This window comes from Salminus brasiliensis, chromosome 13, assembly GCF_030463535.1.
Source record: "Salminus brasiliensis chromosome 13, fSalBra1.hap2, whole genome shotgun sequence".
In the NCBI taxonomy this organism is placed as follows: domain Eukaryota; kingdom Metazoa; phylum Chordata; class Actinopteri; order Characiformes; family Bryconidae; genus Salminus; species Salminus brasiliensis.
In genome coordinates this window covers 32,577,472-32,591,173 of record NC_132890.1, presented here as the reverse complement: position 1 = coordinate 32,591,173, position 13,702 = coordinate 32,577,472, and the positions used below count along the sequence as shown (strand labels likewise).

The following is a 13,702-nucleotide window of genomic DNA, read 5'->3' as shown; positions in this document are numbered from 1 at the left end:
AACACGAGGCATAAAACCTTAGTATACATAAGCGAAGAAAGAAAAAGGGCTGTTTGAAGGAAGCTGCTGATTAAAAGAAAGAACAAAACAGGAATATGAAAACAATACAGTAATTAAACGAGCTAAATAAGACAGTGAGGCCTTGTTTCAAATGACTGGTACTCACATTTGAATGTCACACCCCCTTTTACTGTATTCCATTGACGCAATATTTCTGCAGATAATTCACCCTTCCATGTAAATATAAATAGCCCATGTCCTTCTTGTTCATTCAGCTGATACATCAGACATAGCACTCACTAAATAATTATATGTAAAGCAATAGTTGGATAGGTAAATGGAGTACTTTTTTACACTTTTGCATGTAATGATGGCCATTTTCAATTTTTCCAGGGCAAATGCAACCTGTAGCCTCCAAGGAGATTCTGTATATCCACAACTATCAAAGGATGGAGATATCATAGTTGGAGGGATTTTCCCTTTGTATAGCAGCTGGGAGAATGCAGACTATTCCTATTTGGTCAAACCACTTCCACTAAAATGCAAAAGGTAAGCAGCAAGAGAATATATCATGTTTCACACATGGAATGAAAATGTATTTTATAAATGCTATGTACAAAACAGTAGTGATTTTGTGATTTTTTTTTGTACAGTCTTAATTTCAGAGCCTTACAGTATTCACAGTCCTTGATCTTTGCAATAGAGGAGATCAACAACAGCTCCAATTTACTGCCTGGAGTCTCACTGGGCTACAAAATTTTTGACACCTGCGGCTCCACAGCAATCGGGGTTAGGATGGCCATGGCACTCATTAATGGAAATGAACAGACAGTTTTGGATGAGCCCTGCTCAAAACCAGCCCAGGTGCAAGCCATAATCGGAGATTCATACTCGTCAGTGTCAATGGCTATTGCGAGTACTGTAGGACCTTTCAGCATTTCCATAGTAAGAAGTAAAAATTATTATATTATATTAATTAAAGCTCTATCATTTTTTAAGTCCTCTTCTGTAAGTTTAATTTATTCACATTCAAAATACCAACTGGAATTAACTGGTCTGATTTAAATTTGTAGTAAAAATGTATATATTTATTTGAATCTGTTGTAGATCAGTCACTATGCCACTTGCGAGTGTCTGAGTGACAAAAGGAAATATCCCTCATTTCTGCGCACTATTCCCAGTGATTATTACCAGAGCAGAGCACTGGCAGAGATGGTCAAGCACTTTGGCTGGACATGGGTGGGAGCAATAAGAAGAGATGATGATTATGGTAACAGTGGGATGGCTGCATTTACTGAAGCTGCAGAACATTTGGGCATATGCTTAGAATACTCCCTTCCATACTTTAGAACCTACTCACAAGAAAAAGTTTTAAGGATTGTTGAGCAGATCAAAAGTTCCACTTCTCGAGTGATTGTGGGATTTATTGACAACTGGGACTTGGAGAGTCTGCTGCATGTGTTTTATGAACACAATGTCACTGGATACCAATGGGTGGGAACTGAGGCCTGGATCTTTGATCCAGCATTTGCTACAAAAGATACACATAACATATTGCAAGGAGCCATAGGGCTGGCTATCTCCAAAACAACAGTAACAGGTCTGAAAGACTTCATTCTGGATGTACACCCATTGAAATCTGCAGGCAGTGTAATATTTACAGAACTTTGGGAAGCTCTGTTTCAGTGTAAATATACAAAGCAGAATGAATCTGAAGATACACCAGTGTGCACAGGCAAAGAGAAACTGTCTGATGTGGAAAATACATTTACTGATATGTCCCTGATGCCCATTTTCAGTAATGTGTATAAAGGAGTATACGCTATTGCTCATGCTCTACACAATCTTCTCGGCTGTACACAGACATGCCCTACGAAGAAGCAGCCTGATCCTCTCACAGTAAGTTTGAAGTTGGACATTAATTTAATTATCATTAATTGGACATTAATAACACTTTACTCAATGCTCATTTAAATGTTAACACTCCATATTTGCTCTATTATGTAAGTTTCTACAACACCTCAAAAGGGTGCATTTTAAAACCAAAGAAGGTGAAGAAGTGTTTTTTGATGAAAATGGTGATCCTGCTGCAAAATACGAGATTATAAACTGGCATTCGAGTAAAGAACACCAACACAAATTTGTCACTGTTGGACTTTATGATTCCTCCTTACCTTCTCACAATCGGTTATCAGTGAACATGGCCTCTATTGTGTGGGCACAAAATAGCAGCCATGTGAGTATTAAAAAAAGCTGTATCATAGTTTAAAAAACATGCCGCTTAAAGGTTATGTGCAAGTGTATATATTTTTATATTTTTCTTGATCACAGGTCCCAAGATCAGTGTGCAGTGAGAGCTGCCCTCCAGGCACCAGGAAAGCTGTGCAGAAAGGAAAGCCTATATGCTGCTTTGACTGTATACCATGTGCTGAAGGAGAGATTAGTAACACAACAGGTACATATATCAGATAAATGAAGCAACCATGTCTGATTATGTTCTATGTATATAGCTTATCTGTTATATGCATCTGTATTGTTGTGTAGTCCTGCAACTTCAATCCTTTTTTTGGTTTCTCTTTTGTTCCCTTACAGATTCAATTGAATGTAAAAAGTGCAACCAAGACTACTGGTCAAATCTACACAAAGATGAGTGTGTAAAGAAGGAAATTGAATTCCTGTCATATGAGGAAACTATGGGAATTTTGCTGACAGTAGTGTCTGTTCTTGGTGCATTCATGACAGCAACAACAGCAATCATATTCTTCAGATATAAAAATACTCCAATAGTCAGAGCTAATAACTCAGAGCTGAGCTTCCTGCTGCTCTTCTCACTGACTCTGTGTTTCCTCTGTTCTCTTACTTTCATCGGTCAGCCCTCTGATTGGTCCTGTATGCTGCGTCACACAGTGTTTGGGATTATCTTTGTTCTCTGCATCTCCTGTGTTCTGGGAAAAACAATAGTAGTGTTAATGGCCTTCAGAGCGACACTCCCAGGCAGTAATGTTATGAAATGGTTTGGGCCTCCACAGCAGAGACTCAGTGTTCTTGGTTTCACTCTTATACAGGTCCTCATCTGTGTGCTTTGGTTAGCTACATCCCCTCCATTCCCTTTTAAAAATCTAAAGCGTTATAAAGAAAAGATCATTCTGGAATGTCATTTAGGATCAAATATAGGTTTCTGGGCTGTGCTGGGTTATATAGGATTTTTAGCTCTCTTGTGTTTTGTTTTAGCTTTTCTGGCTCGGAAGCTTCCTGATAACTTCAATGAAGCCAAATTCATTACATTCAGCATGCTCATATTCTGTGCAGTCTGGATCACCTTCATCCCAGCTTATGTCAGCTCTCCTGGAAAGTTTACGGTAGCTGTAGAGATATTTGCCATTTTGGCCTCAAGTTTTGGTTTACTTTTCTGTATATTTTTACCTAAATGTTACATAATCATCCTAAAACCAGAGAAGAACACCAAAAAGCAAATGATGGGAAAAAATCCAGTTACCTAAAATAATTGTTTGCATAGTCCCTTTAACATTGTCTTTTGCTGGTTAAGATAAAAAAAAAATCAAATCAATGGATATAATATTCATTTTGTATTTGGGTTCTGACAACAGGAGCATTCTTGTTTGTTTGTTTGTTTTCTTAATGTAGTAGAGATTGCTGATATATTCATACCAGTAAAGTGGTACCATGTTTGTGTTGCTGTGCTGTGAATTGTCCACTTCCATAAAATTCCTTATCAGCTGTGGTGTGAATGTTACAAACATTATGCTGAAAAATGATCGTTCTTAAACACATATAAGCAATAAATGGATTGTTGATGCTTGTGTATAAATTCAGATCAAAGTAAATAAAACACATAAAGACATTAAAAACAACATATCACATTAAATGTCAGCAAGGTACATGTGTAGGCAATGACAATAAAATAGGAAATAGTTTGGACACTGGGATAGTTTCAGAAAAGATGCTTTATGATAAGAGCAATGGGATTTAGGCTGCGCCTGAAACTGTGCTGAATTTATTATCACCTTAAATACATATTAAGAATAATTGAACAGAATTCAACAAGGTAGAGAATGATTTTGAACATGTTGTTCTTTAAGGAGTTACTGCTTATTGCTGTGCAATAGGAGACAATGTCAGTCTTCCTTAGTTCCTCACCACCAGTTCTTTCATTGACACCACTACTAAATGACAAAACTGGGAAAAAAAAAAAATATATATATATATATATATATATATGTTCAATTATTCTTAATATGTATTTAAGGTGACAATAAATTCAGCACAGTTTCAGGCGCAGCCTAAATCCCATTGCTCTTATCATAAAGCATCTTTTCTATATATATATATACTGCTCAAAAAAATGAAGGGAACACTAGATCTGAATGAATGAAATATTCTCATTGAATACTTTGTTCTGTACAAAGTTGAATGTGCTGACAACAAAATCACACAAAAATCATCAATGGAAATCAAATTTATTAACCAATAGAGGCCTGGATTTAGAGTCACACACAAAATTAAAGTGGAAAAACACTACAGGCTGATCCAACTTTGATGTAATGTCCTTAAAACAAGTCAAAATGAGGCTCAGTATTGTGAGTGGCCTCCACGTGCCTGTATGACCTCCTTACAATGCCTGGACATGCTCCTGATGAGGTGGTGGATGGTCTCCTAAGGGATCTCCTCCCAGACCTGGACTAAAGCATCCACCAACTCCTAGACAGTCTGTGGTGCAACGTGACGTTGGTGGATGGAGCGAGACATGATGTCCCAGATATGCTCAATCGGATTCATGTCTGGTCTGCTTTCATCTGTGAAGAGCACAGGGTGCCAGTGGCGAATTTGCCAATCCTGGTGTTCTCTGGCAAATGCCAAGCGTCCAGCACGGTGTTGGGCTGTGAGCACAACCCCCATCTGTGGATGTCGGGCCCTCATACCATCCTCATGGAGTTGGTTTCTAACCGTTTGTGCAGACACATGCACATTTGTGGCCTGCTCGAGGTCATTTAGCAGGGCTCTGGCAGTGCCCCTTCTGTTCCTCCTTCCACAAAGGTGGAGGTAGTGGTCCTGCTGCTAGGTTGTTGCCCTCCTATGCCCTCCTCCACATCTCCTGGTGGCGCCTCCAGCCTCTGGACACTACGCTGACAGACACAGCAAACCTTCTTGTCACAGCTCGCATTGATGTGCCATCCTGGATGAGCTGCACTACCTGAGCTACTTGTGTGGGTTGTAGAGTCCGTCTCATGCTACCACAAGTGTGAAAGCACCACCAACATTCAAAAGGGATCAAAACATCAGCCAGAAAGCATAGGTACTGAGAAGTGGTCTGTGGTCCCCACCTGCAGAACCACTCCTTTATTGAGTGTGTCTTGCTATGTGCCAATAATTTCCACCTGTTGTCTATTCCATTTGCACAACAGGTGGACATTATTGGCAATTTGCAAGACACACTCAATAAAGGAGTTGTCTATTCCATTTGCACAACAGCATGTGGAATTGATTGTCAATCAGTGTTGCTTCCTCAGTGGACAGTTTGATTTCACAGAAGTTTGAGTTACTTGGAGTTATATTGTGTTGTTTAAGTGTTCCCTTTATTTTTTTGAGCAGTGTACACACACACACACACACACACACACACACACATATATATATATATATATATATATATATATATATATATATATACAATTAAACTAAGTTTAATTGTCCAAAGTAATAGCAATAGCAGATATTACTAGGGTTGTATGAACAGTATAAACACAGGAATCCCCTCACTAAGGCCATCACTCATGCTACTTCAGCCACCCCGTAGGTGCCTGGACACTCCCAGGGCAAAGGGCAGGAAGAAGCATTGTTAGTTGTTGCAGATCTGTCTCTCGGGCAGAACTACACTTGTCATACCCAGGACAGTATACAAAAGAACTGGGGGCTTGCCAGGGGTTTCTCCTGCAGTGATAATTCCAGCCAGAGGTATGTGCCTAGCAGTCAAGTGTATAGCAGCTCTGTGCAAGACCTTAGACAACAGTCTACAGAGGGGAGACCGGGCCCTGCATCCGCAACCATACTGTGCAATTGAGTATTGTACCCTCACAGCCGAAAGCAAGTCTTCCCTCTTGCAGTTTCCCTAGCTCAGAGGAAAGCATATTAATCCAGGCTGGCAGAAAAAACAGACGTGTTCTACATACCAAAAGCATACTGGAACCTTTTCTTCTCACCCTTTCATTATTTTGATGTGGCCATTTATGGCTATTCTCCCTCTCAGACCCTAAGCAAAGAACAATAGAAAAATTCATTCAAAAGGCCCTGGTTTTGGGTTTTTACAGCCATCCACATGCCAGACAGGGGTTGGTTTATTTATTTTTGGGAAGAAAGACATGGGCCTTTGTCACTGTATTGATTACTGGGGTTTGAAAAAAGCAGCCAAGTACATTCTGCTTCAGGTCATGTCCCATAAACTGGCCACTTGTTACATAGGTGCATTAAAAGTGCTCCACAAGGTCAACCTGGCCTCACCATAACAAGTAGTATAGTCATTATATAAATATTATCATATTATATGTTATATGTCTAATGTTGATAGTCATTACTTTATGTACCAGACACTTTTCCATAATGTTTGGAATTCTTCTCTGGTTTCAATATGATTATGTAACCATTTTGGTAATTTTTTTTTTTAAGTATAGCAAAACTTAACACCACAGATTGTAATGAATTTAGCTTAATTGAAGTTATCAGGCAGATCCTGATCTAGAAAAGCCAAAATAAAACAAAAAAGATCCAAGAGTCCTACACAACACAACCCAGCACAGACCAGAAACCTATATTTAGTCCTAAGTGACATTTTAGTATTATATTAGTTTTATTTTTTTATAAGTTTACATTTTTGAAGGGGAAAAAGGGAAGAAAAAAAAAACAATAAGTAAAAGTAGGGGAACAGAAGAAACACAGAGTCAGCAGAGTTTTGTGCTTTGACTTGGAGCATTTTTGTGCCTAAATAATGTAATTGCTATTATTATTGTTGTGAAAGTATTCGGAACAGAAACCGCTCCCAGCAAAATGCCTGAGTGTCTGAGTGGATTTGACTCATAATCTTGACAGCAAATTAAATACAGTACATAAGGACAATACAGGTGCAAAATTTTATAAAATTGTTACGCTTACATGAGTCTGATATATTTATCTGCTTTCTAAAATGTTTGAATATAATTAAGTTTTCTATTTTTGTGATGAAAACAGACAGTATCTTCCTGTCATGTTGCTGATCTCTCATGGTATACAGTTAAAGCAGAACAAAGCAACAGGTCTTTCTTAGTGCACAGCTTTCCTAATATCTGGAGGAAAGCTCTCATTGCACACTGATCTTGGCAGCTTTTCCCTTATCCTGACCTGATTGCAATTTTGTATCAATACAATACAGGTCATGTATAATCTTGTTACATCATGCTTTTAACACTAATAACCCTCAATGTATTATTATATTCTAGATAAGGATCACCAATTTTCACTTTCATAGTAACATCTACAAGAGAAGACAGAAGATTTGAAGACAGATTATAATGAATGTGGAACATTAGGTTAAAACCTCAGTGTAAGTATACAAATATATATATATATATATATATATATATATATATATATATATATATATATATATATATATATATATTAAATTTAAACATTAATTTTTAAAAGGAAGCACAAATAAGAAATCTGAAGCTACCAAAAAGAAAACACTACAATTACACAAGATTAAAGACACTGAGGCCTTGTTTCAGATTACTGCTACTCAAGTCACACCTCCTTTTACTGTATTCCATCAACACAATCGTACCACTGAGAATTCGCTCTTACATATAAATACAAATAACAGAAGTTCTTCTTGTCTTTTCCTCTGAAACATCATACATAGCACACACTGAATAATTATCTGTACTTAATAGTTGGAGAGATAAATGGAGTTCTTCTTTTCTTTAATGCATGTGGTGATGGCCATCATTAATTTTTCAGGGGCAAATGCAACCTTATTCTTATTGCCCCCACCCATGTCCAGCCAAAGTGCTTGACCATCTCTGCCAGTGCTCTGCTCTGGTAATAATCACTGGGAATAGTGCGCAGAAATGAGGGATATTTCCTTTTGTCACTGAGACACTCACAAGTGGCATAGTGGCTGATCTACAACAGATTCACACAAGTATGTCTGTCAAGCATTACATTTAATAATGGATTGCTGTGCCCTGTTTACATTTACCACCACATAATATTTGTAATACATGTAATACAAGTAAAAAAACTGACTTTACAGCTTGACATTTCTTCTTTTATTTAAAACAGACATTTTTAATGCAAGATTTTCCTTCTTACTATGGAAATGCTGAAAGGTCCAACAGTACTGGCAATAGCCATTGACACTGATGAGTAAGTCTCTCCGATTATGGCTTGCACCTGGGCTGGTTTTGAGCAGGGCTCATCCAAAACTATCTGTTCATTTCCATTAATGAGTGCCATGGCCATCCTAACCCCACTTGCTGTGGAGCTGCAGCTGTCATAGATCTTGTAGCCCAGTGAGACTCCAGGCAGTAAAGTGGAGCTGTTGTTGATCTCCTCTATTGCAAAGATCAAGGACTGTGAATACTGGAAGGCTTTGAAATTAAAACTGCACAAAAAGCATGAAATAATTACTGATTTGTACACGGTATTTATAAAATACATGTTCAATCCATTTGTCAAATGTAATGCATTCTCTTGCTGCTTACCTTTTGCATTTCAGTGGAAGTGGTTTGACCAAATATGACAAGTCTGGGATCTCCCAGCTGCTATGCAAGGGGAAAATCCCTCCAACTATGATATCTCCATCCTTTGATAGCTGTGGATATGCAGAGTCTTCTTGGAGGTTACAGGTTGCATTTGCCCTTGAAAAATTGATGATGGCCATCATCACATGTAAAAGTGTAACAAGGGACTCCATTTATCTTTCTCACTATTAAGCACAGAAAATGAACTAGTGAACTAGTGGTATTTATATTTATATGGATGGACGAATCCTCTGTGGAAAGAGGTGTGACATCTTACATCTTGACATCTTAAAGGAGGTGTTAGTGTCTTAACACTAACACCACAATCGTTTTGTCTTTTTTTAGATAGTACATATTTGTGTACTTACACTGAGGTTCCATGTCTCATGTTTCACAGTTATTATAGTATGTTTCCCTCTCTCTTCATTATTTCTTTTATTACCTTTATACAAATATGATGATCTTCATCTAAAAACAGTACTACATTGCTGTTATAAAAACTATTATAAAAACAGTCAATGCTCCAGGTTTCTGTAGGAATGTTGGTTTTCATAGTAAAATGTGTTTTTATGAAGTATAAAAAAGTGTGAGAAGGTCATAAGTTCAAATCCCAGGAAGGGCTAAGAGTTCCAAGATTATTTGACGAATAAAAGGGCTACAGAAGGACTACTGTGGCACATCTCCCAAAAATCTTTAATAATGGTTACTGGAGGACTATGCCACAGCATGCCTTGCTGCATATACATGCTCTGTTTATGCAAGCATTTCTTACAGAGTCTTATTGGAACAGCCAATCTTCAATCATTCTTGCATGGACAGGTGTTAATAATCATTTCGTTTTTTTAACATCATATTTATTGTTTGTGGTTTGTCCCTCCTCGAACCACTGACAGTACAAGTACAGTACAGTTACAAACTTTGCCTTTCACTATCCAACCCAAACATTATGATCTGGTCCTTGTCAAAGTTTGTTTAGGATTTTATGCCTGTCAGTTTCTCCCACATCTGAAAATATACTGTACTGCTAATATCTCAGAACTTAACAAGTGGCACTGTTATAAGGAAACCAATGTTATTTGCTTCCTCTTTGAGTGGTCAGTGTTTTGACCCATTGGTGTACATTTCAAGGAATGTTTAGTGGCTTTGTGTTGCTGCTCAGATTTAAATAACTGTGCAACACGAGGCATAAAACCTTAGTATACATAAGCGAAGAAAGAAAAAGGGCTGTTTGAAGGAAGCTGCTGATTAAAAGAAAGAACAAAACAGGAATATGAAAACAATACAGTAATTAAACGAGCTAAATAAGACAGTGAGGCCTTGTTTCAAATGACTGGTACTCACATTTGAATGTCACACCCCCTTTTACTGTATTCCATTGACGCAATATTTCTGCAGATAATTCACCCTTCCATGTAAATATAAATAGCCCATGTCCTTCTTGTTCATTCAGCTGATACATCAGACATAGCACTCACTAAATAATTATATGTAAAGCAATAGTTGGATAGGTAAATGGAGTACTTTTTTACACTTTTGCATGTAATGATGGCCATTTTCAATTTTTCCAGGGCAAATGCAACCTGTAGCCTCCAAGGAGATTCTGTATATCCACAACTATCAAAGGATGGAGATATCATAGTTGGAGGGATTTTCCCTTTGTATAGCAGCTGGGAGAATGCAGACTATTCCTATTTGGTCAAACCACTTCCACTAAAATGCAAAAGGTAAGCAGCAAGAGAATATATCATGTTTCACACATGGAATGAAAATGTATTTTATAAATGCTATGTACAAAACAGTAGTGATTTTGTGATTTTTTTTTGTACAGTCTTAATTTCAGAGCCTTACAGTATTCACAGTCCTTGATCTTTGCAATAGAGGAGATCAACAACAGCTCCAATTTACTGCCTGGAGTCTCACTGGGCTACAAAATTTTTGACACCTGCGGCTCCACAGCAATCGGGGTTAGGATGGCCATGGCACTCATTAATGGAAATGAACAGACAGTTTTGGATGAGCCCTGCTCAAAACCAGCCCAGGTGCAAGCCATAATCGGAGATTCATACTCGTCAGTGTCAATGGCTATTGCGAGTACTGTAGGACCTTTCAGCATTTCCATAGTAAGAAGTAAAAATTATTATATTATATTAATTAAAGCTCTATCATTTTTTAAGTCCTCTTCTGTAAGTTTAATTTATTCACATTCAAAATACCAACTGGAATTAACTGGTCTGATTTAAATTTGTAGTAAAAATGTATATATTTATTTGAATCTGTTGTAGATCAGTCACTATGCCACTTGCGAGTGTCTGAGTGACAAAAGGAAATATCCCTCATTTCTGCGCACTATTCCCAGTGATTATTACCAGAGCAGAGCACTGGCAGAGATGGTCAAGCACTTTGGCTGGACATGGGTGGGAGCAATAAGAAGAGATGATGATTATGGTAACAGTGGGATGGCTGCATTTACTGAAGCTGCAGAACATTTGGGCATATGCTTAGAATACTCCCTTCCATACTTTAGAACCTACTCACAAGAAAAAGTTTTAAGGATTGTTGAGCAGATCAAAAGTTCCACTTCTCGAGTGATTGTGGGATTTATTGACAACTGGGACTTGGAGAGTCTGCTGCATGTGTTTTATGAACACAATGTCACTGGATACCAATGGGTGGGAACTGAGGCCTGGATCTTTGATCCAGCATTTGCTACAAAAGATACACATAACATATTGCAAGGAGCCATAGGGCTGGCTATCTCCAAAACAACAGTAACAGGTCTGAAAGACTTCATTCTGGATGTACACCCATTGAAATCTGCAGGCAGTGTAATATTTACAGAACTTTGGGAAGCTCTGTTTCAGTGTAAATATACAAAGCAGAATGAATCTGAAGATACACCAGTGTGCACAGGCAAAGAGAAACTGTCTGATGTGGAAAATACATTTACTGATATGTCCCTGATGCCCATTTTCAGTAATGTGTATAAAGGAGTATACGCTATTGCTCATGCTCTACACAATCTTCTCGGCTGTACACAGACATGCCCTACGAAGAAGCAGCCTGATCCTCTCACAGTAAGTTTGAAGTTGGACATTAATTTAATTATCATTAATTGGACATTAATAACACTTTACTCAATGCTCATTTAAATGTTAACACTCCATATTTGCTCTATTATGTAAGTTTCTACAACACCTCAAAAGGGTGCATTTTAAAACCAAAGAAGGTGAAGAAGTGTTTTTTGATGAAAATGGTGATCCTGCTGCAAAATACGAGATTATAAACTGGCATTCGAGTAAAGAACACCAACACAAATTTGTCACTGTTGGACTTTATGATTCCTCCTTACCTTCTCACAATCGGTTATCAGTGAACATGGCCTCTATTGTGTGGGCACAAAATAGCAGCCATGTGAGTATTAAAAAAAGCTGTATCATAGTTTAAAAAACATGCCGCTTAAAGGTTATGTGCAAGTGTATATATTTTTATATTTTTCTTGATCACAGGTCCCAAGATCAGTGTGCAGTGAGAGCTGCCCTCCAGGCACCAGGAAAGCTGTGCAGAAAGGAAAGCCTATATGCTGCTTTGACTGTATACCATGTGCTGAAGGAGAGATTAGTAACACAACAGGTACATATATCAGATAAATGAAGCAACCATGTCTGATTATGTTCTATGTATATAGCTTATCTGTTATATGCATCTGTATTGTTGTGTAGTCCTGCAACTTCAATCCTTTTTTTGGTTTCTCTTTTGTTCCCTTACAGATTCAATTGAATGTAAAAAGTGCAACCAAGACTACTGGTCAAATCTACACAAAGATGAGTGTGTAAAGAAGGAAATTGAATTCCTGTCATATGAGGAAACTATGGGAATTTTGCTGACAGTAGTGTCTGTTCTTGGTGCATTCATGACAGCAACAACAGCAATCATATTCTTCAGATATAAAAATACTCCAATAGTCAGAGCTAATAACTCAGAGCTGAGCTTCCTGCTGCTCTTCTCACTGACTCTGTGTTTCCTCTGTTCTCTTACTTTCATCGGTCAGCCCTCTGATTGGTCCTGTATGCTGCGTCACACAGTGTTTGGGATTATCTTTGTTCTCTGCATCTCCTGTGTTCTGGGAAAAACAATAGTAGTGTTAATGGCCTTCAGAGCGACACTCCCAGGCAGTAATGTTATGAAATGGTTTGGGCCTCCACAGCAGAGACTCAGTGTTCTTGGTTTCACTCTTATACAGGTCCTCATCTGTGTGCTTTGGTTAGCTACATCCCCTCCATTCCCTTTTAAAAATCTAAAGCGTTATAAAGAAAAGATCATTCTGGAATGTCATTTAGGATCAAATATAGGTTTCTGGGCTGTGCTGGGTTATATAGGATTTTTAGCTCTCTTGTGTTTTGTTTTAGCTTTTCTGGCTCGGAAGCTTCCTGATAACTTCAATGAAGCCAAATTCATTACATTCAGCATGCTCATATTCTGTGCAGTCTGGATCACCTTCATCCCAGCTTATGTCAGCTCTCCTGGAAAGTTTACGGTAGCTGTAGAGATATTTGCCATTTTGGCCTCAAGTTTTGGTTTACTTTTCTGTATATTTTTACCTAAATGTTACATAATCATCCTAAAACCAGAGAAGAACACCAAAAAGCAAATGATGGGAAAAAATCCAGTTACCTAAAATAATTGTTTGCATAGTCCCTTTAACATTGTCTTTTGCTGGTTAAGATAAAAAAAAAAATCAAATCAATGGATATAATATTCATTTTGTATTTGGGTTCTGACAACAGGAGCATTCTTGTTTGTTTGTTTGTTTTCTTAATGTAGTAGAGATTGCTGATATATTCATACCAGTAAAGTGGTACCATGTTTGTGTTGCTGTGCTGTGAATTGTCCACTTCCATAAAATTCCT

The 13,702-nt window shown here is 37.9% G+C and overlaps 1 protein-coding gene across 1 annotated transcript; it reads left to right on the top strand.

The window, feature by feature from the left end:
• Positions 1–337: 337 nt before the first annotated feature.
• Positions 338–13,470, top strand: LOC140575504 (uncharacterized). Its single transcript, XM_072695852.1, is given in 14 exon segments — positions 338–549; positions 654–945; positions 1,108–1,899; positions 2,009–2,236; positions 2,332–2,455; positions 2,593–3,491; positions 3,893–3,896; positions 4,778–5,061; positions 10,419–10,519; positions 10,624–10,915; positions 11,078–11,869; positions 11,979–12,206; positions 12,302–12,425; positions 12,563–13,470. Coding segments are annotated over 14 exon segments (5,280 nt in total).
• The last annotated feature ends 232 nt before the right edge of the window (positions 13,471–13,702 follow it).